At 37.0% G+C, this 24,287-nt stretch overlaps 1 protein-coding gene across 8 annotated transcripts in view; it reads right to left on the reverse strand.

The window, feature by feature from the left end:
• Positions 1 to 5,813: 5,813 nt before the first annotated feature.
• The window catches only part of ZFC3H1 (zinc finger C3H1-type containing), a 43,189-nt gene continuing 24,715 nt past the window's right edge, over positions 5,814 to 24,287 (reverse strand). For 5 of the 8 annotated variants that reach the window (XM_086749346.1, XM_086749341.1, XM_086749331.1 and 2 more), the window contains exons 19-35: positions 23,880 to 23,981; positions 23,399 to 23,515; positions 22,354 to 22,537; positions 20,385 to 20,571; positions 19,730 to 19,921; positions 17,533 to 17,770; positions 16,344 to 16,449; positions 16,067 to 16,265; positions 15,497 to 15,591; positions 14,423 to 14,533; positions 12,029 to 12,133; positions 11,759 to 11,924; positions 10,910 to 11,010; positions 9,633 to 9,734; positions 8,997 to 9,036; positions 6,782 to 6,844; positions 5,814 to 6,656 (exon numbers count right to left, since the gene is read on the reverse strand). In XM_086749346.1, coding sequence (XP_086605472.1) covers positions 6,519 to 6,656; positions 6,782 to 6,844; positions 8,997 to 9,036; positions 9,633 to 9,734; positions 10,910 to 11,010; positions 11,759 to 11,924; positions 12,029 to 12,133; positions 14,423 to 14,533; positions 15,497 to 15,591; positions 16,067 to 16,265; positions 16,344 to 16,449; positions 17,533 to 17,770; positions 19,730 to 19,921; positions 20,385 to 20,571; positions 22,354 to 22,537; positions 23,399 to 23,515; positions 23,880 to 23,981 — 2,246 coding nt within the window. In that variant the 3' untranslated portion in view covers positions 5,814 to 6,518. Of the gene's footprint in view, positions 6,657 to 6,750; positions 6,845 to 8,996; positions 9,037 to 9,565; positions 9,735 to 10,095; positions 10,375 to 10,905; positions 11,011 to 11,758; positions 11,925 to 12,028; positions 12,134 to 14,422; positions 14,534 to 15,496; positions 15,592 to 16,066; positions 16,266 to 16,343; positions 16,450 to 17,532; positions 17,771 to 19,729; positions 19,922 to 20,384; positions 20,572 to 22,353; positions 22,538 to 23,398; positions 23,516 to 23,879; positions 23,982 to 24,287 lie in introns of those variants that run through there. The other 3 variants (XM_086749360.1, XR_015258731.1, XR_015258730.1) reach the window with 3 other exon arrangements.

The raw sequence follows: 24,287 nt of genomic DNA on the forward strand, positions 1-24,287 counted from the left end.
CTTCTGCCAGCACCCCAGGTGCAGCACTGCAAACTTTATGATCGGATTTTATGCTTCCATTCACAGAGAGCAAACAGACACATAGATAATCCATTGCCAACAATTTTACAAGGTTAAGTTTCAGTTACAAGTCATACTCTGCTTTATTATCTGCTACTCAGGTAGGACAACAACAAATAGTAGCATGCAATAAAAAAGAAAAGTAACAGTTAACGTCCATATCCTCTTTTAAGCCAAATTTTGATCTTGGGTTCCTTGCAAACAGTAAGCCCTTACAGATAAGGATCAGATAACACCCCTGCTCTGTTCTTCAGAGCAACAGATATCCCCTGGCTTGAAATACTGACCGACTCTGGAAAACAGCCCTTTTCTGCTCTCATCTCATTCCTGACCGCTCCCTAAAACCAGTGGTAGGCTGACCCCCAGTCTCAGGTGAAATGGCAGGATGCGTGAGGACATCTGCGGCTTTTAGTCTGGATTCCTCGGGTAAGATCCAGCTCCCTCTGTTTCTATGCACTCTAACTACCTCAGTAACCTACTTGGAATTTCTACAGGATTTGAAAGATGCTGGAAAATGTTGAAGTCAATGCTGCTACATCTTTGTTCATGCTCTATCCAAGCTAGTTAGGAGCATCGCCACATCTACAATTACACTCTCATTAGAGAAAAGAGATATAAGAGACACAAGTTGTATGTTAGATAAAGTAGGTAGGGATACCCAACTAAGTCTTTTCATTAGATACATAAGCCACAAATTTATTTTCTTGTAACCAAATACCACCAAGACATAGATGCTTACATTCAACTCACTTCGAAACTGTATCTTTGAAAGCTATCAGATGCAAAGACGTGACATAGCATCCAGAAAAATTATTCAATTATTTCCTTTCTATATTCCCAGCACCAAGGAAATAAATTGCTTTATTAATCAGATGCTGAAAGGTAAGCTAGGTTTAAAGAAACAGCTAATGAGGAAACTCCATAAACATAACTGAGCTTGATTACCTGCAGTTTGTTCTGTATTGCTAAACCAATGTAAATACCATGCATTCTCCCCATCCCACCAAAATCAGTGTCAGTGAAATAGCCTGTGATTTTCTGTGGATGCACAAATTACATCCTTCAAACCAAGATGGAGTTCAGTTTGTTCCACAACAGTTCAGGAAGCTAATGGCTATCAGGGCAGGGGAGGAAGAAAAGACAAAAACCAAAGCACAGAAAGCTGCAAGGCGGAGACGTGAAAAGAGTCAGTCAACATAGAACTGCAATGGGTTTGCAATAGGTTTGACAAACTGACCATCACTTGGTGTTCTGGTTTTGTTAGTGAGGGGGGGCCTAAGGTGGTAGCTTCTGTAGGAAACTGCTAGAAGTCGCTCCCCTTTGTTCAGTGGACTCGGCCGGGCCTAGGGCGGACCTGCTGCTGGCCAAGGCCAAGCCGATTTGTAGCAGAATGTTCCCTGATAACGCATCTGCGATAACGTATTTAAGTAGGGGAAAACAGGAAAAAAAAATGGAGAAGATGTGAGGCAGCTGAGCGGGGGCAGAGAAGGGGAGGTTTGAGCCTTGTGGGCCTTGCAGGCCTCACCCTCTGGCCTCCCACTGGTGGCCGACTGGGCCCAACTCAGCCCGGCCTGGCCGCAAGAAGTGGAGAGGAGATGAGAAGTGAATGAGATGTAAAAAGGATCCTGAGAGGCATCTGCCAGCCTGTTGTGAAGAATTTTTCTTGTGAGAACAACTGCAGACACCAAGGTCAGTGAAGAAGGAGGGGAAGGAGTAATGCGGCTCCTGGCCAAGATTCCTCTGCAGCCTGTGGTGAAGACCATGGTGGAGCAGGTTGTCCCCCTGCAGCCCATGGAGGTCCACAGAGGGGCAGAGATCCACCTGCAGCCCGAGGAGGACCCCACATCGGGGCAGGCGGATGCCTGAAGGCAGCTGTGGCCCGTGGAGGGCCCGCTGGGACAGCTGTTCTGGAGGGACTGCACCTGTGGAAGAGATGACCCACGCCAGAGCAGTTTCACAAAGGACTGTGGCCCGTGGGAGGGACCCCACAAAGGAGCAGGGGAGGAATGTGAGGAGTTCTTTCCCCAACAATGAAGCAGTGGCATGAAACAACGTGTGATGAACTGACCGTGACCCCCATTCCCTCTTCCCCCCTGTGCCACTTGCAGCAGGGGAAGGTGGTAGAGATAATGTTAAGCGTGGGAAGAGGGAGGGGTTGGGGGAGGTTATCTTGTTCCCTGTCTCATTCTCCTGCTAGTTTTAGAAATAAATGGTTTTCCCCAAGTTGAGTCTGTTTTGCCCGTGATGGGCAAAATCCTTCAAGGATTTCTCCCTGTCCTTATCTCAAACCTCGAGCCATTTTTCTTATATCATCTCCCCCCATTCTCTCGGAGGGTGGGGGGAGCGAGTGAGAGACTGCGTAGTCTGGTCCTGATCAAGGCTGAACTACAACACTTGGGAACCCTCTATTTGAAATCCAAAGAAACTGTACTAGTGGGGTGAACTTACATTATTGGCCAGATTGTGTTTCCATGTTCATATGGAAGAAGTCCACTCTTAATCTTTAAAAGCTGATGACCAACGCACTCATCCCTTAGCTGAATTGTTCCATGACATACATTTAGGTGATCAGACTTCTCATTTCTTCACATAAAACAAAAACTTTGTTGCTGAATGATATTTCCTGGGGCAGGAACTCAAACTACCTGTGAGGAGGAAAGGGCTTAGTCAAGGTCTGACCAGCTTAAGGAGAGATGCAGGTCCACGAGCACTCTGGAGCCTTAGGGACATGAATCCATCCTACAGATGGATGGGCAAGTAGAGAATTATCGTTTTTTTTCTTCTATCAGAAAATTCATTTAAGTCTATCCTGTTAAATACTTCATTTGATAAATATATTTTTATTATTTCCAAAATCTTGAGGTGGTCTTTTTTTATGGACCAAAGGAAAACCAAAACTGGGCAACGTCCAAAATTATAGAAAAGAGCAGAAGAACTAACAGACTGCTCCCTGCTGGAGCAAGCCCACAGGAGGGCCATGAAGAGGATTCAGAGGGCTGGAGCACCTCTCCTGTGAGGACAGGCTGAGAGACCTGGTGCTGTTCAGTCTGGAGGAGGCTCCAGGGAGACCGTATAGTGGCCTTCCAGCACCTAAAGGGTGCTTAGAAGAAAGCTAGGGAGAAACTCTTTTTAGATATTAGGAAAAAAATTTTTACAATGAGGGTAGTGGAACACTGGAACAGGTTGCCCAGAGAGGTGGTGGATGCCCCATCCTTGGAAACATTGAAGGCCAGGTTGGACAGGGCTCTGAGCAACCTGACCTGGTTGGAGATGTCCCTGCTCCTTGCAGGGGGGTTGGACTAGATGACCTTTAAAGGTCCCTTCCAACCCAAACTTTCTGTGATAGGATTCTTTAAAACCTCTCTGCTTACCTCCCCTTATTGCTTCCCTCTGCACTTACTTTCCCATATGCCTTCACCTTGTAGATGTGGAAAGCATGTAACAAAGCTAGATTAAAATGAAACTTTTGTGAAAAGTGAAGAGCATGCCATCCCATAAATTGATCATTATCTTGATGAGCACTAAAATTACTAATACTGAAACAGATTATCTTCATGTAGGTCTTCACTGAATGTACTAACAAAACAACCAACTAATAGTTTCCATTTATTTTTCTTCCTAATAAATGCAGCAGAATGTTCTGCTCATACTGTTGTGTCTTTGCAACAGCTAGTAAATTAAAAATATTGCAGCAGTAATAGCCTGGTGCAGTACTATTAAGTATCTAGTTTCCAGAAAGACTTAAACTAAAGGCCAAATAATCAGGTCACTATTCATAAAAAAAAAAAAAAAGCCATTCTGAGCACAGAACAAGCAGCAACATAGTTTTATGTTAAAAATTACTGTCTGCCTGCTAAAATGATTTTTCCTTTTTTGCCCGTCCTTTGCTTGATTGACTGGCATTATCCTTTCCTCCCAGTTATTCACCACTATTGCCCATTATGTGAAATTTATTTCTTGTAGAACCAAAGTCCTCAGGAGAGATCATTAAAAGACTAATAGATAGATTAATTTAATACCCTTGGTTAAATTTCATTCTTCCTAGTGATGAATTAATGAAGTCTTGCAAATGACAGGAAGAAGCCACTTTTTTTTTTTTTTTTAAAATGGAATGCCTTCTACCAGAATACGAGAGCACAGAAGGATTCAGTGCTAACTGCAGACACAGGGAAGCATCAGGCTCTTTCCGGCAGCTCTGCATTACCCAGCAGCGCATTTTGTTTCTTGCTTGGTGAATAAAAGTGCCTGAGCTGCTCTAAAGAGTACAGAGCTTCCCCACACTTCATTCCAGCTCCTACATGAACAATTCCCATTATGATTTAGCCATTTTCACGTACCACCAAGTCAAGCAAAATTGGGTCAAAAGGCCACATATAAGCCAGTAGTATTTTAATTAAAACAATATGGATTAAGACCTATGGAAGACAGAATATTGTGGGTTTTCTCCCTCCCCTTATCTCCAAGTATGTGAGAAGCCATTAAGGCAGAGTACCTATTAATAATCCTCGATGAAAATTTAAAGCTTAAAGTCTCCTTTGTAACAAAAGGCCTAAGGGGTCTTTTTCTAAAGTCACCATACAGCAAAGCAAAAAAGGTAACAAAGTACCAGTTCTAAGTGTAAGACAAGCCTAAGCTAGGGAATGTGTTAAGACAGCACTAAAAGCGCTGTAACCCTTGACAGTGTCAAGCTTTTCTGTTTTTAACAGCAGAATAAGTAAAATGGTAGCACACTAGAATAAATATTGCAGGTATTTAGGTGTTGCTGCAGAAAATTATCAACCACTTATCAGCAAAGTTTTAAAGACAAATTTTGAAAAAATATTTAAGCAATGTGTGTAAGCCAGCATTTCCCATAGTTTAGGTGTTTTTAATAAAATAACTAAATACTGCACTTCTATGGTCTATGCCTTTTTCATTCTGAGCTGTACCATATAAGTACAAAGAAATCAGGATACCACCGTACTACCAAGAAGAATGGATTTGAGTCAGCTTTTCCAATACTGGTTGTGTAGTCTGCAGGAAAACCTAGACATTAATGCGGGTATTTAAGATTTTACTTATTTTACACTTAATGTAGAATATGAGAGTTGTCTCATATTTAAGGACTTAAAGATGCAGAATCACCCTCCATTCCCTTAGATGAAATCAAGTATTTCCCATTTTCCTCTCCTTTAAGAGAGCTGCTTCATGTGTAACTTCAGATAAAGTGTTTTGAACGTTACTGGAAGCCATGTCACAAACCGCTTCATTGTCAAACATGAAGACCACTTGCACACTGTCCTCATGGCACCTTCATAAATCAGCTTTGCAAAGGGTACTACAATCACCTTTTGATATTATTTGGCACAGGTGGAAAGCCAACCTGATATGAACAGCCCCATCACCGGTTCAGTGTGCTGACAGCGTGTCTCTGCAATGTATGCATAGTGACCTTGGAAAGTGGGCATCATGTCATTAAAGGTGACAAGGACAAAATATAAAATGTACTTTCTATTACTGAAGTGGTATTATTGACAGGAATAGTTGTTACGGGACAAACATCTGTGTACCTGAGACAAGAGGAAGAAAAAAGTCCACTGAGATGTAATTATTCTACATCCACAACAGACAGCTCAACCACATCTGTCTACCTTTTGATCAAAGTAACACGAGACAATACTTTTTTTTTTTTAAGTTAGCTTGTATTGAAAATATCTCTAAAAACACCTGTGATACTACAAGGTAGTACCAATACAAAACAAATCAATATTAACTTTCTTTAAATTGTTAAACTTTATTATAAATTAAAATTTCTTTACAAAAAATTGCACATAATTGACCACTCTTAGGTTCTGATGCACTGGCATTTGCAATAGTTTCTTTAATCTTCAAGTTTAATAGTCTCTGCCGCGAGTCCAATGCAGAAAAGGGCAGTAAGCAACCCTCTTAGAGCCTTCAAGTGCAAGAAGCATACTTGTGGCCATGGCAGTTACACTTTCCTTAAGAGCGGCTGCTTTTGTTTTAAATCCTGTAATGAAAAAGTCTCAAAAAAGGTTTAAAAAAGGAAAAACCCAAAATGGACTACTTGCTTTTTACTGTAAACACAGCCCAGTAAATTAATCCCAAACACAGATCTCTCAGGCATCAGCGAGAGTGTCAAGTGAATCAGGAACAGCAAAACAAAGAAAACACAAAATAAAAAGAAAACATAAAAAAATAATGTCTGTCATTTTGATTAACTATACTTACGTACATGACGTTATGAGAATCTGGCAGGGCCCAGAAGCAAGGCCAGACAGGGAGTTCATTTTTCCAGGAGGGTCATGTTAATGATTTCCAGGTTCAAGGAAAGAAGACTGGAGACTCGATATGCTCAGCAATACATCTGCCTTACACAGATCTTAGGCATGGATCAGCCTGAAGAATCATTCAACTGATTTTGGCATTTAATAGGACTTACGGCTGACCGTGCCCAGCGTTCAGTGATTCTTGCTTTCTGTTCTGTAAGTGTTTAAATTTAAAAGCTCATCTAGGCTGACTCCAACCTCTTGGCACTTGGAAACTAGTTTTCTCAGGTTATCAGTTTTACCTCCTCCTGATGCTTCAAACAAGAGTTGCTGTAAGAGATGGGGAAGCAGATATAAGATTTAGCCAGAGCTTGTGCATCACCACATCTATGGATATGGGATATGGAGAAAATTTATATGAAACCTCAAATTGAATCATAAGGAGAAAACATTACATCTTTCCACAGTGTTGCACATAGAGGTAACTTCTGAAGGGCTCTCTGATATAAATGGTGGACCTGTAAAATAAAAACAAGTATTAAAAGTCAGCGCAATTTCATGCACTTAAAATGAGTGATCTGAAGTACACCAGTCTCCTGCAATAATTTCTAAAATCTGTTTTTTAAAAAACAGCTTGTCAAAGTCAAGCTTTAAATTGCTACTAAAAGCAAAGGGAAATTTATGTCTGACCTTAATTCTGACCCTTGTATGCACACGATTAATTACATGAGGACATTCTATTTTTCTTCACAAGACTCTTGCCTCATTCATTGCACAGGATGGAACACGCTCAGAGAATGAAGCGGCTCACTGAGCATTTCTCTTTCACCACTCAACATGTAGTCTCAGGGTTTTGTTTATTGCATAACATCCCAACCCTGCAATGAAAATAACTTTCATAGGCTTTTTTCCTATCATCTGTCTGTGCTTTAACAATGAGTACATGTCTTTGCAAATGGTTTTATCATTTTATGGGTGGAAATAGAGGACCAAAGTGTTTAATGCAACTATTTACTCAAGTCTCCTTCAACTACTGGTATTTAAAATACCAACTTTAATCAGAGAGTCATTAACGGACCTATTCGTTGGCATTTTAAATACTTGTACTCATTTTTATATTCTTTTAGCAAAACTTTACACAACCTGCTGAAGGCAATAAATGATGTGTTCTCCAGGAACAGGAAATCCAGAATCTGAATCACAATTTAATTTTAAAACAATATCCTACTTGTTTACTAGAAAATTCAGTTACCTGGAATGGTCACTGATTTGCATAAACAGTTGTAAGTGCTCACTGCATCCCAAGCTAAGCACCCTCCAAAATAAATAATAAAAAAAAAACAAACAAAAAACCAACTGCATTGTGTGTGCCTACTTAAGTGACTTTACTCTAGACATACAGTTAGTCAGGTGGCTGCAGAAGAAAACCATGAGACTTCTGCTAAGAGTAATCCAGCTACAATGTTTTACATAACGTGTTCATTATAATCGGTTCATTTTCTTTAAAGGATCCTCTTGTTAGTTCATTTGAAACACAGTTTTCTAACTTTCTAACCAAACAAAGCAGGGACCTTTTAAGTCACCAGCTTCACCATAGGCAGTGCCTTAAGATGTAGTCCATCTAATACAATGACTGAAGCAGGGATCTGTGACTAATTACGGATTACACCAAGCCATCAACACAGAGACAGAATTAAGGTTGAATAGGCAACCATGCCTTTGATATCTCCTGACTTTGAACTATTTGATCTTACAAACCAAATAACTGTCTGCTTGGGGGGTGTTCTTTTTAAACAGTCGAGGAGACAGTAAAAAAGGAAAGAGATTTCATAGGCAAGTCTAACAATAGCCATGCTACCCATTATGAATCGGTTAAAGCTTTAATACCATTTCAAAGACAGACTACTGTCAGAAAAGAAGGATGCTGAGAATCAGCCACAAGAATGACACAAAACAAGATACAGCAGGGAAGTAACTCAGAAACAAGACCAGCAAGTGGTGAGTCACAAACCCAGGGCCTTTTGATCCCCCCAATACATGGCACCTTTCCACAGGCAAAAGAATATTTTGAAGATTATAGCAACAAATATCAGGAAGATCCATTCTGTTTAAACTGAAAAGTGATTCAGTTTCTCGCCCAAAATCTCTTGTATTTCTCTATAGAGTGATAAAAATATTTCTCTCCCCAAAGTATCAATAAGTAAACTTGTTATTTTTTTGAGAAAAAGAACTTATGTCTTTGCAGGGGTTGGGAAGTACTCAAACTCTCCACATATATTGGCTTAGCAGACACACCCTTCCAACTACTTGTAAACATTGTCATTAGCATCTTCCAGCACAACAATCCTTCCTTCTACTGTATTTTAAGTGCTAGTAATCTCCTCCAGGTAAAACAAAAAAAAAAAGTGGGAGAAGAATACAGACGCCTGGGTAAGGGAAGGATACACAGAAAGAGTATGCACAAGCATTCATTACATAATCCATTCTACCTTGATTGTCAAAGATATTTCTCACACTTGAGACAAGTGCTTCGGTGTTTTATACAAAGAGTGTTTCAACTATCTAGAAATCCTAGGTTTAGGAGATGACCACTGCTTTTGATAAAGCCAAGGTATGAAGAGTTTTACAGAACTTTATAATTACTCATTTTAGTAAGCTGTGTTGACTTACTTCTCTTTGTCCCTTTAGAAAGCATTCGGCAGCAATGGCTCTGAGAAAAAGAAATATATAAAAATATTTATTCTTGAATGACTTTAAATGCCATTAGTGGCAGAACACTGACTGTGGAATGGAATTACAACTTCCTTGAGAAGAAACCGACTTAACTTCCAATGATGTTAATCTACATGAAAGATAAAAATAGCCATTTTTTAAAAACAACCTTACATGAGCAAGACATTTCAGTGGTTCCCCATTATGAACAAACACTGAAGAAAAAGATCAGTTCAGCATCACTGGATAATGGAGATTACTGCTATTGTGATATATAAAGGGGAGGGTAGAGAGGGGGAGACAGAAGTCAATAGTTGAATTAAAAAGGCAACTTGTAAATACATCATTCATATTTATCTGCATAATATCCATTCACGTAAGTTTTCCCAAGAGGGAAATTCCATTTCTCATTTTAAAGAGGTGACAGTACCTCTATCTGTTGTAACAAACAGCTACTGTTTAAATAATAAGCTAACAAAAGAGAGACTTCCAGTACAAGCCAAACTGGAAGGACATTTCAGATTTACCTTTGAGATGTAAACCTTATAAACAAAAGCAATATCTATGAAAACAGATGTATGACTGTTGCATTACATTTTCCAGATGGCCAGGCATGTTGGGATATTATATGTAAACATCTTGGCTTGCAGTTTCAGAATCTGAACATTGCTCTCCTCCCAGTATCGCAGAAGCAGTCTGTAAAAAGCATTCATGAGAAAGGAACACTGCTCTAATCACTCGGAACAACCCAAAGCAACCCAAAAGATAAAACCACATTATACAAACTATGTTATTTCTAATCTGAGACAGGAGTTGCAAGCAGGGAAAAAACCCAAGCCACTATATACAATATCGACTGAATGTACTCCCAGAAGAAAACAGAAAAAAAGTTAAGATACACTTTCAGAGAATAACTAAGTGTGAAAACTCAGAAAATATGATCTTGGCACATTACAAGACCCATTTTTAGCATGTACAAGGTAACTCTATATTTGAAAGAAGGCTAATTAGTTTTATAGTCACATGGCTAGGAGATACTTCAGTCAGTTCTGCTCACCTATTTCATGTATTATCAACATTGTCTAAGGAAGCTGCAAGTTCCATCTAGACAGAATTGTAACTTGGTTTAAAATGCAGCCATTCAACTTTGTGTGCCAAAGGTAGGTGTATCATATTCTCCCCATGCCCCCAGCCACACACATTTATTTCAAGTCTTGCTCTGAGTTCTTTGGAGTCACTGTTGATGACGAACAGTAAGTGTTTGGTGACTTTTCAAAATTATTCCATAAAATGCTCATGAGTTCACTGCAGCTGAATATGGTAAAATATGGACTCTCTAATCCTGGAAGAATACATTTTGAAATACTGTTCAAGTAAGGGTCAGTGTGATGTTTACATTAACTGATTGTTGTTTCCCATAAGATTTTTTTTTTCAAAATTAAGAATGGTTTATCTTTGCTAAATAAATGTTAAGTTAAGCCTTAAGGCAGCACTGTAATACACTGGTGTATCTATTTTTATCTGTTCTATTATGCTGGAACTATACTTTTAATAGATCATTAAGTAACAACAAGATTTTAATATATATCTGACATTTCTCTACATACTTGAAATTTTGACCATTTGTACCTATCATGTACAATGCAGAGTTAATTCCTGTATAATTATAACTTTTCCATAGATAGAAGGAAACCTTGTCAAATACAAGAAAGATTGCGATGATGTCAGAAAACACAATATGCCCTAAGCAACACGCAATAACAGAGGAAGAGTTTTACTTTTCGTGTAAGATGTAAATCATGCACATCTTGCACAAAAACAGTAGTTATGTTAACCAGCTGTTTGTCTTGATTACAAGTATTTTTACATACCTCAGTGCAAGTCCAGGATTAGCAGGCATAGTAGAACAAAACCGTTCCAAGGTTTTGGAATGCTGAGATTTTGGAATGCAGCTCAAATAAAAAAGAATTACCTGCAGAATTTGAATTATAAACATTAATCCACTTTATAGCTCTCTAATTTTGCTAAGAATAATGGAACGACAAACCATGAACGTGATGACTAGAAGTGAGTTACCACCTACGGACTTTATCAACTATGAACTTTATCCCTCAAGGATACAGAAATCAATTTGTGCAACAGAAAGTTTGTGTCAAGTTGCTAACACCACATATTTTAGTCCTTCTAGCCTGCATTTAGGGAGTAAAGAGAAATGCACTGGATGTTAGTACAATGGGACCCAGGATTTCTATAAGCTTTATTCTGTCTGTATAAGCGCTCAACTTGTTTTTACTTCTACTTTATTTCTTCTGTTTCTCAACCACTGTAATTTCCATGATCAAAACTGACAGTTTAAATACTGTTTCCATCTGGCAGTGTTATAGCTCTGCAGACCTTTTGCTCAACCATCTTTTCCCTCCCTTATTCAATTTCTCTTTTCTCTAGAAAAAAAGTTTGGCATTAACAGTTGTACTCACAGTACTAAAGCATGCCATAACAAAGTTTCTCTTTGCCTTACACATCCTTTATTCAAAAGCTCACTGCTAGATAGTCTTCTGCTCAGAACGCTCCTCAGATACTTGTTTCTTTTTCTACCAATTCCTAGCTCTCATTGTGCATATAGTACTGGTGCTGTATTTGAACAAGTAAATTACAGGTACCTGCTAAAAGGTCATCATTCTCTTTGCTTTAATTAGAACTGTCCACAGACACATTTTTACCTTATTATGAAACTCATAATTGGTCCAATAATCAGCAGTACTAAAAGGAATTGGGTATCGTGTGGGGACTGTAACCAGACATCTGTTCACTAGGTCAGTAAAAAGCTTGAATTCTTGAACTTTGTTGTTGGATCCAACAACTTTGCTATTGATAAAAACAAGGTAACTGGAAGAAGAAAAAAAAACAAACAGAAAAAGAAGAGAGATGGTTCTGGTAGCTTTCACTTAATAGTTTTGAGATTAATTTACTTTCCTCCCTTAAGAACTTACTCTAGCCAGATGTTCTGAACAGTTTCCTGCTGCATCACTGCCCCCAGAGCTGCTTCATAAGCATCCAGTGCTTCACCAACACTTGCATGAAGAGACTGGCACAAACTGTTTATATTAAAAGTTAAAAAGTGTTGTGTGTCATAAACAATGCACATTGTTATATATTAAGAGTAAGAAACTTTCCCATTTGAAGAAAAAAAAAAAAAAAAGAACTTTCCATTCGGAGATGCGAAAAAAGCCAGCATTTTCAGTTTAGCAGCACTACGGACTAATTGATCAGTCAATTTATTAAAATGGGTCAACTGTAGATAATAAAGAACAATACAGAAATCAACCAGTTTAAAATGCAACTCTTAATTAATAATATTTCATTTCTACTGATCTTCTACTCTTGTAAAGTACCCTTTTACTAATACTTATAATAGGGATGATCTGTCTGCTACAGAATGGAGACAAGTGTTGAGCTTCTGTTTGGAAAGCTCCAGAACAATAAATTTCAAAGTCAGATTAAAACCACTTGAGAAATGGTATCAGACTGTGGCAACAAAGTTAGTGTTCTGAAACAAATACTACTGGGGATTTGGGGCAGAAATATGTTGATCACATCAGGAGAAAAGAAAACCTGACCAGAATAGAGAAGAGAAAAAAAAAAAAAAAAAAGAATCCTTAATTTTGTTCCACAGCTCCTCAAAGAAACATACGGTCACATCAAACCAAAGACAGAAGTAGACACATTTTTTGACCAAGATTCAGTGAACAATCCTTATTTCAAAGTATACAGTAATAGTGAAAAAGGTAAGACGTTCAGTAAGTCAAAGAGGGGAAAAAAAAAACCCTCACAAAAAGGAAAACTACAGAAATGCAAAACAAGATAGGGCTGATGTTGCAGCCTTGCTACAGAACCCTCCTGACTAGGGTCATACAATCAGAATGTCTGATTCTGTTCCTGCTTTCCCCAAGGATTACAAACTAAATCACTGATTTGCTACTCTTTTTAGAAAGTGTGTATATGTTTGTGTGCGCACACACACATAATGATTTTCCAAGTAAGACATTGTTCCTTGAGCTTTGAGGCTTTGCTGATTTCAATCTGACTATTTCCACATGGTAAAAGTGAACTTTTATGTCTTTTGTCCTCTGTACCTGAAAAAAGGAAAGACAGACACATAAGCCCAAAGATCTAGGCACTTACTGTAGTAGAACTGAACCACAGAAACACTCAGTTATCAGATCTGAAAGCAATTTAGGCACTCATTTCAAGAACACTAGCTTTCCTCTTAGAAGCAAGTGCTCAAATACAGGAGCATCTGAGCTTAAGTTTAAGTCCCTAATGACTAGACTTAACAGTGACCTCAAGTGTCCTTCTAACAATGTTTCTAACTATGCAAGTACCAAACTTAAAGTTGAACTTGCGAAGAGCTAAGTATTTTCTAAAAAAGTATTTAAATTGGTATTAATGGACAATATAAAATGAAAACATTAAGATAACTTAATCTAAACCTTATATAAAGTTTCTTGAAAAACCACATATTTTACCTGTTTATAAGTTGTCCACCAATTAAAAACTATAAGGAACACTGCTGAAAGAGTTCTGAGGAGTCCCCACTCAGTATCTGAAGTATTATCATCTTTGCCCCTTTACTTATCTGTAAAGCCAAATAGCTGCTTGTGAAGATTGACAAACACAGACCATGAAACGGTAAACTTGTTAAACAGCCTAAGTCAACAACTCAGTAACCACAGTTACACCAGTAAGTTATAGATGGCTAATACTTTGGTGCTTGCCAATCCTGGCTATTGCTGCTATCAAAAGGAATGATGGAAGAAACAAAAAGAAGATTGTGTACACCTGACAAAGGTTTGTCACCTTTGCAATCACTTGCAGAGGAAAAGGTTACTTTGCTGTATTACTTTGCTCTGTGGCTAGTTCCAACTTTCACAGCCTGTTGACAGTAACTCCATAAATAGCTGAAACAGGGAGTCAAGGAAGGTGGGGAGACCAGGGCTAAAACGAAGTTAAATAGAGTGGGGGAACAATCGTAAAATAAAGAGGAGACAACTGAAAGCTAGAAGAACAACATTACTAGCAGTAGCACTCTAAAACAAAAGTAAAACAAAAAAAAAAATCATTTTGTGAGGTGAACACACCTGTTACTGTTCCCATAGGGCAGAATTTCTGAAAGATTTCTCAAGTGGAGAATTTAAGTTGATGTGCAATTCATAGTTCCACAAAATTGTCTCTGTTGTGCAGCAGGCAGGTAAGGACTGGCAGATCATTTATTGAAAGAACACAAAGTGATATACCCTTCGGCAAATAATGAATGTTCTGCTTTTGAAAACGCAATTTACTCAGACCCAATAGCTGTTTCTCAGAAATACTTTAGAAAGTCTCACCAGTAGATCTGCCACAGATATGGTATTTGTTGGTTTACAACATCATCTGTAAGATGTTCTTTATAGAGAGGTGATGTAAATTCAATTGGCATTGGAAAATTCAAGAGATATCTACAAGAGAAAAAAAGTAGCAGTAAACGAGAATATCCCTCTACACAGAAGAGTGTTATGCAGACGTAACATTTAGTTCCAAAATCCAGTCCATGGGACATATTAAAAAAACATGCACTTTTCCTAGATTTTAGTTTACCTCCAGATACAACTTACAGAGAAAGCACTACACAGAAATAGTTTCTATAGAAAACATTTACTCCCTCATTATGTAAAATGTTCCTTTATGTCTCAGGCTCCCACTCCACATAAAATACACCAAGTATGGTACAGTGACCTACTTACGGTCAGCTAAGTGGCATTGCCAGTACTAAATTTAATGTAAATACATGTAAGCAGGAATAAAATCTGACACCTAACTTGGAGATAAAAACATTCTAAAACCTCAGCTGCATCAGCTTGAGCACAGAAGGTCTTTCTTTGAAGGCCTTCAGAGGCATCTACTTTGACTATAGGGAATTTGCATATTTCAAAACTTCAGTAAGTCTCTCGATTAGGTCCTACAATTAGACTGGAAAATCAGCAGGCTAGATACAGACCTGGGCCTTTTCAGCAGTAATAATCTGCTGATTAATAGCATGCTGGACCTCTGAATTGAGGTCTTTTGCAAGAGCGTAAATACAGTACTTTAGGTATGCAGTTTTAGGCTTCTAACTTTGAAAAACCCAAAACAAAACAAAGAAAATAACCAACTTTGGTATACATATGACTGATTTCCATTCCCCAAATCCAGACATTAAAATTGCTGGCTGTTTTATCTTTAAATACTTGTGGTTTTACCATTTAGTGTATATACACAAACAACAAGTATAAACCTTACAAACTACTAAATCACAATTCACTGAAGTTTTAGCAAAACATGACAAGCTAAGAATTAGAGTTTAAAAGTTCGAGACTGTCTCGTTTTTCAAGAAAATGCCAATATTACTGAAATTTAAATAGAAAAACATATTCTAAATGTACCTTAAGAGATCCATGGGACTGTGCTGTTGGCATGTATTCTCAAAGAAAGCTGCCACAAAATCTTGCAGCAGCGGAAGAATACTGCTTGATCTTTCCTGTTTTAGGGTTTTATTTTTAAAAAATAAAAAAATTTAAATCAGACATCAACCTGAAAATGACAAGAACAATTTGACTGCAATAAATAACAAATGGTGCTTCTATCTCTGAAATTCTCCGTTGTCTCCGTTTTCTCAAGAATAAAGTCTAACCAGGTCAGTCAGCAGCTAGCAGAAAAAAGCTGAAACATGTCATACTGTTTACTGTTAACATCTATTATTCTTGCTTAAGGATAATACACTGGATTAGAACAATCCAAGCTACGCATTTGTGATTTTATATAAGTCCTTTGATTATCTTTAATCATGTCACTAATCTTGTCAACTGCATTTTTTCCCATCTATATAAAGGGGAACAAGACACCACAAAAATATGAAGATTAATCACTTGGATAAGTGTTTAAAAAAAACCACACAAAACCCAAACTTTATAAAGCAACTAGACCAACAAAATGAGTTTTGAGTAGAGTGTTACCTGTGAAACAAGGAATTTACACAACCGATAAAAAATTTCTGCGTTCTGAGGATTCTTCTCAAAAGCTCCAATCCACACTTTGTAGGCTTCATCACTCTGCTCCATCTGCACATACAAGGTGGCTAAACTCTCCAAGAGCTGACAGTTGTTAGGGCAGAGCTCCAACAAAGATCTACAAAGTTCTGTGGCAGACTCCCACCTTAAAGAAAAGTAAAGGCAAGTTTTCAAAAAAAGTAGAGTTGAGTACTCCAATTAAAAGTGTCCTGAAACAACTTACCTTTCAAGAAGTTTCAGCAAAGCTATCATGTTTCTGTAGAGAGGAAAGCAGATAGCTATTCTTTTGTCAGCCTCAAGGCTTTCATCAGTACATGCTTTGACCGCATCTTCAAAATAAAAGTATAAAATCAAGTCTTTAGACCTCAAGCAATGTCAAAGTTATTTGAAGATTTAACGCAATAAATAGTTTCCTTTAACAGAATGAAAATACATGTGTGGAAAGATATTTGAGAGCTCTGCTTTTGCAAGTTATTAAAAAAAGGTGATAATCTTTGAAAAAGGGTTCTTAACATTTATCACCACAGCGCAAAGAACAGTGTCTTTCAGAAGTCTCATCCCTCAATCATTTAAAAACCAGGAAGCATCCTACCCATGAAACGTTAAGGACCCATTACAGATAGCAGTGAACCACTAGATTTAAAACTACATTCCAGGATTTCCAGCATAGCTGCTGAAAGCTATTGAGACAGAAGTTACACGATATTATTTTTCTTCTCAACATAGTAAGAAATGACCCAACAAAAACTCCACAATGAACACTCCATTATCATGGCTACATTATCTTCACTCCCATGTCTGGGCTACTCAGTCTATCCTTGAGTATTTCCACACTGCATTACTACCTGCCACTCTCAGTGGCAATTCAATATTGCTGCTTGCTAACACACTAAGTACTGAGATTTAGACAATGCTATTCTAAAGTCCACCTCTAGCAGCATCACAAGTCAAGAATTCAATTTCTTACAGTATCTTCATTTTACATCTTTAAAAAAAATTACTCTGTTTATTTAAACTCTGAATCAAGACAAACACATGCATTGCTCTGCCTCCTCTGAGGAAACACAATAATCTTCCAGGAGCGTAACTTTCCAATAGACACATCCCACTGAGAGGAGTGAGGGTAAGAGAGACACTGGTCTTTATTTTGACAGAATATCACAGTTCAGAGAAAAAGCTATGGCTCTGAATCATAGATGAAAAACTCTTGGGTACTATGTTAAGTACCCAAGAACATGGATTTTTCTCACTACTCTGCTTAAATCAAGAAGAAATATCCACTGGATTAATCCCAATGGCTTAGCATAGTCATCAGCAATATTGCACTGCTTTGAAATTCCAAGACTTGGATAACATTTCTTGATTTATAACAAGTGAGCAATATATTAAGTACTTTACGTCCTTAATCTTACCTTCAAACATAGCTAACAGCGTATCAGGATCAGTCTTCACATCTTGAACCGTTTGCCATGGTATTAAAAAAGGCTCTTTGTTCATGATCCTTGAAGGACTGACATTAGCTGGATCATAGAATTTGACTGGGAGAACGCTGAATTCAGTTAGATGTATGTAAGCCAGCCAAGCCAAGCAACGGTCACTTACAGTAAGGCGTTCTGATATTATCTTTTCATTTGCTGATTTTAAAGCATTCTGTAAAGGTTAAAATAAATACATTATATTCCAACCAGAAAATCTTTAAGATCTAATAATGAGAAACGGAAAGAATATTCTATTCTACTCTATGAACAAGTTTCAATATTCTCAAGTATTTTCCATAGAAAACACAGGAACTAATTCTTGACATATTATTGGCTTATATTCGTCTTAAGTGAATGTGTGACTGTATTCAAATTGTATGCATAATTTCTAGTAACAAGTTACTTTTAAAAATAACAATCTTCTACAGTTTTTCTAAGTCAGAGATACACTTTGAAAACATGCATTTCCCAATACATATTCCATTTTTCTGCTTAATTCTTGGGCAATTACTTCCAGTTGCACAGAAATAGTACACTAGCTCTAGAGAAAACTCACCTACAAGTCTCATTCAGCTTGCTACATCCTACCAGGTTTTGTGGGTTTTTGTTAGTTTGTTGGTTTGGGGTTTTTTTAAATTAAGTTATAGTTACACAGCTACTAAGTTACAACTATCCAAGTCTACTGAAAGCACCATCATCTCAAGACATTGTTTAAAAAAAGATGTGTTGGAAATGTTACTGAGAAAAAGGATACTGCTTCAAATTTTCCTACCAGTCATATGCAAAACTAGAATAGTCCAGTTAAATTGGCAGATCGCAAATAAAATCATTAAAGCATACAATTAGACAAAGTCGAAACACAACTGCTCCTAAAAACAGAACATAACCTCACAGCTAGTGATGTGCCAACATTTTCCTGGATAAATGCAGTACAATCAAAGAATGCACTTTCAAGGGAATGAAAGTACCTGCAAATTTAAGCAAAATTCTGTAGGACATTTGTCCGGTAATATACAAAAACTAAAGTTTTAAAAATATTTCACTTATTCACCCTTCAAAATATTTACCTCAGAAAATTTGCTTTCAAGTTTTCAAAGAGACACACTGCTACTTACTCAGAAGCAGCATTTACTTCAAAATTATTTTCTCAAATATGGTTAAATAATTTCTCCCCAAGATATTATTTTTAACCATACATTTCTGATTAATATAAAAACAAAAAAAAGTTTAGTTTTGTGATGATATTTTGAGGAAAGGTAAGGGAAATCGATCCATGTTATTCCCCTGTATACACTGGATTTCCACGCATTTCCACAGATTGAGAGTTTTTTTTCCTCCTTCTGTTTTTTTTTGTTCGTGCAGTCAAATATTCAGAGTTACATTTATCAGTACTGCTGTGTTTATAATAGCTTTTCGAGGAAGTCAACATAGCATTACACTTTTCTATTTAAACTGGAGATAGAGAAAAGCACTACAGCCTTAAACCCATGCAACTGCAAAAGTATTTTAGGTTGCAGCAAGCAACAGGTGCCACCTGCTGGTAGGAATGAAAAAAACTTGCAATTTTAACTACAGCAGCTCCCACTTTTAGTAGGAGCTGATACCACCACTTGATTTCTGACCTTCATGCACCACTTCTATTGACCACAGAACAGTAACAGTGACTTAAATTCTTTCTACAGTTACAATAAAAGCATGGGATAATTCCATGACTTTGGAGTTCATGGGACCAATAAAGTCTGCTTTAACAGTCTCCAAGTTTTGGAGCAGGGCAACACTGCTACACAACATGATACTATGTTCTTCCCAACTACTGGTTTGATAATTTCTGTAGCAATAAAAACATTTGAGTACCTGAGGAAAGACATTACTCACTGGCCCTTCACTGCAGAAAGGTGTTCTATGGCTTACCAGGAATCAAGTAGTAAAACAACTCCCTGGGAATTATTCTGAGACGGAGCAGACTAGGCAATTAGCTATATAAGCAAAGCAAAACAGATAACACTCAAAACAGAAGTCTCTAGGATAATTCCTTCAGCAAATAAAGGAAGGAACAGTTCTTCTAAAGTTGACAGGCTTTAGAAAGGTGAAGGTATGAAGACTGTTCCTGGTGTGGTAATCTGGAAGTTACCTGCAGCAGAACAAGAGCATTCTGATGTCTTCCTGTAAACAGGCTTAAGTGAACCCTGTACAGGAGAGTCTCCAGCAGCTGAAAGGACACGAGATTTGCATTTTCTTCTTCCCTTGTCACTTCCATTAGGAACTGTAGCATCCTCCCACATACATAGTCTTTTCCATCAAAGGAATTCTCCAAATTCAAAAACTAGAGAAAAATAATTTGTATTAATAATGAATTATTATAAGCAGAATACTAGTAAAGCTTCTAGGTTAAAGTTTAAAACCACATGAATCACAAACTTTGGATAAGGTCTGTCACTGTCTTATGAATCATACTGCCCTCCCTCACACCACATTTTCACATTAAGATTTAAACAGTACTTTTTGAGGTTTAAAGAACAACATTAAATTTTGCAAGGTTAAGTAACCAAAAAATAAGAAACGTAATGTCTTAAGTAACTTTTATTACCAGAGGAAAAGTGATGATTTCTACACATATCGTGCAAACAGAACTCTGAATTGCTTCATTTTCTGAGCAACTTTTAGAGTTTTCAAAAAGCTATAGTGTTTTTCATTTCACACTTTCCCTGTGATACATGCTGATTTTCTACAGTAGAAAATGCACTCTTACATGAACATTTCACATATACTTTTTTTTTTTTACTTACTGTCCACCAGATTTGATAAGAACGAGCATATTCCACTGCTGTTTCACACATTTCCTGTATCTCCTCCCTGGTTCCTCTTTTTGAGAAGAGTCTGAGGTAATGACACCAAATTTCAGGATTTTCTTTGTTGTTCTCAAGGGCTCGAGCCAAAACATTTAAAGTCGAATCTAAACACTCAGACGATGAGCTGTAAAAATAAAAAAAATTGAAAAACCACTCACATCACTGTTAGTACTATGACTTACACAATATAAAATATTAAAATGGATGCTTATAATTAGAATGGAAGTAACAGTCTTTTTTTTTTTTAACATGTGCTGTCCTTTACTATGAAAATTTCATAGTTTCAGTAAGTTTTCATCCTTCAAAGGTTATTATTAGGTGCAAATACCATAGTGCATGGAAAAATAAGTTGTTAAGGAAAAGAGTCCCAATTCAAATAAGAGTTCAATTTAATTGAAAATGTGTAAGATTCATCTGTAAGCAGAAGTCTCTAGCTGCAATCATATAAAGACATTTATATCATACAGACTTAAAAAGTAGATATTTCAAAGGCTTAGTAAAATAAACTAGAATATTTTTGCTACATATTTAATTTACTTTCTACAGTCATTCAATATAAGCCTTTATTTCAGGTCTCTATGCATGTCATGCAGGTTTTCTGTGCCTCTAAACCATTAAAAAAAGGGAGATTTTACTTTGAGATAACTATCATAAGACAATACTAGCAAAGTAATACAAGATTAGCTCAAATAACTGACTACATTGCAAACCACAGAGCTGAGTTTAATTCGTCAACAAACTTCTATAAAACCACAGGAAGTTTTTGAGGTCACATTTGTTCTGAAAACATCTTTAGAAATTACTTTGCATAGACATTTATGAGAGGAAAAACGCACATCCCAAAATAAAGCTAATACAGTTAACCATGTGTAAGTCTCAAGCCTTCCCAACGCCTTATGTCACCACTGCCACCTACTAAACCACTCAGTTTCTTCGGACTACTGGCAGCAGGAGAACGGGGGCAGTGGTTGTTTTAAGAAAATGACGCATTAACTTGCATTAGGTTCTCTCTATTCTTTTCTTGGTCTTTTTCAAGTACACTTATATTTAGAGAGTGTGCCCCTCTCATCCTGCCACTTGTTGGTAGGATTTTCTTTGAGCACTGGCCTTTCCAGTTCTATCCCTTCTAGTGTTCCAGCAGCCATCGACATAGCTAAACTGATCCTTTGCTACATTTTCCATTACCCATAGTTTACAAAAAGCTTTTAAAAGAGAGCTGCTCTTCTCCAGTCCCTTTCCTCCCTGCTGCAGCTGCTTAAGCTAGTACCTCATTATTAAAATCAAAGTTAATCTCTAGAATGAAACAATCATGACAGAATTCCTACTGAAATTATCTGATTGCCAATAAAAACCTTGTACCCTGCAGAATAATTTAAAGAAATAGAAACCAGACAAACTTAGAAATCCAGAATTAAAAAAATACAGAACATGAAACCGAGTGCTCAACTGGACCATTTCTACAGGGACAAAACCACACAGCAGAACTGTATACATAAGAGAGCCTTCTGATGAAAGTAATTTCAAACATTATTCTAACCATTCAGTCTGTATAGAAACTGATTTGCGTTTATTGGTCCACTACTTTATCACTGGAACTACAACATTCCACTGTAATCTTGGGAATACATTAAGTTGTGCACTTTTCAAACACAAACAGTTATTTCTCCCACACTACCTTCCATCAACTTCCGTTCTGAATCAGAATCTAAAGATAAACCATCAGCGTAATATATTACTCACATACTATACTGCATACAGTAGGAAATCTAATCTATTTTTTAACCTACTTTTAACTCATAACTTATTTGTGGCATTGCTGAAGAAAGTTCCTTAACATCAGAAAGGAAACTTGATCATAGCAGCATGGGAAAAGCACAAAATCAAATCTAAAATGTAGCAGACTTACCCTTCATTTTGATTCAAGTACTTGTATGCAAGTTTAATCCAAAGCTGTACATCACAGGGATTTTCTTGGACACTTGCCTCCAAGTTGGAAATGTCATCAGTCTCATTTGTAAAATATCGGACATCATCTGGAGTCACCACAGCATCAAGAGCTGGAACTCTTTTTTTATGTTCTGTGGGATGGGCTTCAAACAAACAAAAAAAAGTTTATTTTCAAAACAGAAATAACCTATAAGATTAGAACTCCCACAAGGGGTGGCATTTTTACATTTCAAGCCATTGACAATATGATTATTTCAACATGCTCTGAAACTTCGAACTGTGTAATCTGTAGAGAACTCATTGTATTTCAAACCTGAAGGCAAGAAACAAATAGCAGTAAAAGGCTGCTTTGATCAACAGACACCAATTAAGGAAGTTAATTAGGCAGCATGAGGAAACAGATATATCTAACAGAACAATTTATCTCAATTCTGAGTCTCTAAAAATCCTTTTTACAGGATTTGCTAACAAATCTTAAAGTTCCCACTTGCGTGAGTGAAACACTGTCAGGTTACTTATTCTCTAGCAAGCTTCTAAGTCTCAAATGCCATTTAACAGCAGCTTTTTTAACTCCTGACCTCAACACCAAATACTAACTTTGTACAAACTTAAGGTAACTGAACACATGAAGTTTTACTACTTATAGTTCTGGAAGGGAAAAGTAATTAAAAAAAATCCTAATGGTCTACAGGCAAAGTTGAAACTTTCTAGGGAAATAGTTCCTGATGTTCCTTTTAAGAATAGGTAAGTAGAAATTTCATCTTAACTTCCAGTCATATTATACTAGAATTTTTTTTTCCCCTTAAAAATCAACAAATTCTGGTCAAACCTTACACCAAAATTTATGCAAAATAAAGTTTGCATACAGGAAATACAAAGTCAAGAGAACTATTAAAAGCACTGGTTTTCTTAAGAATCAATTTAAAAATTAGGTGCTGGGAAGAGGTTGGTAGGTATTTTCCCCTAGTACTGTTTTTTTAATGGATGCCACATATCCAGATTACCATATTTAATAGGTCCAACGAACTGCTCCTCTTCACTGCTGCTACTATCTAACAGAGGTTTTCTCCAGTACTTTGGTCTCCATTTCCTTTTATCTTTCCATGTTGTAAATGGAGGTGCTGTAAACAAGTACAGTAGTAGAAATTATTTTACTTTCCTGTATTCAAGATTAAAACATCTTTGCTAATAAGAATTTTAGATAAAAACATTCTGTGAGTGCAATACAAGTGTATAAGTTTCAACACTACTTATTTAAAATCTATTGTGCTCAAGTGCTTAAGTCATTTTTCCAAATCGGACTCCAAAACTATCATACTATTGCCTTCAAACAAACTCTGCTGCCTTTAATTTACCATAAGAAGAATTTATAACACTGAGATAAAGAAACTAAGCAACAACAAAAAAAATTCTTGGTTTACAAAATCAAGGTACTTACATAATTTTAAAAAGCTTATATTGTATTTAATCTATCAAGTTACTTACTGTGACTTTTACTCTCATTAACGTTGCTAGCCAGAAGAACAGCCATCTGATCCACTGACATACGGTCTCTGTTTATACCAAAAAGTTTTTCAACATATTTTTCTGAAACAAGAATATTTGTATCTTAGGTAAACACATAAATGAAAATGGCTAAGTAACTTAACTGCAATTTGGCACAACTTATGCTGAATTCATGAAATATGGCTTCAAGTGGTATGCTCATTTAACATACTAGAACAAAGAAATTAAAAACTGAGAAAGTTCTGTTCGGCAACTTGCCTATATGGCAACAGCACTGTTATGAAATTCCAGCTCCAATGAAACAGACCAGTCCAGTAGTCACAAAAATAAGTGAGGAAGGGGAGAGGGAAAGATTCCATGTCCACTCCTCCTCAATCCTCTGAATCT

Source organism: Chlamydotis macqueenii, chromosome 1 (genome assembly GCF_036417535.1).
Source record: "Chlamydotis macqueenii isolate bChlMac1 chromosome 1, bChlMac1.mat, whole genome shotgun sequence".
Lineage (NCBI taxonomy): Eukaryota > Metazoa > Chordata > Aves > Otidiformes > Otididae > Chlamydotis > Chlamydotis macqueenii.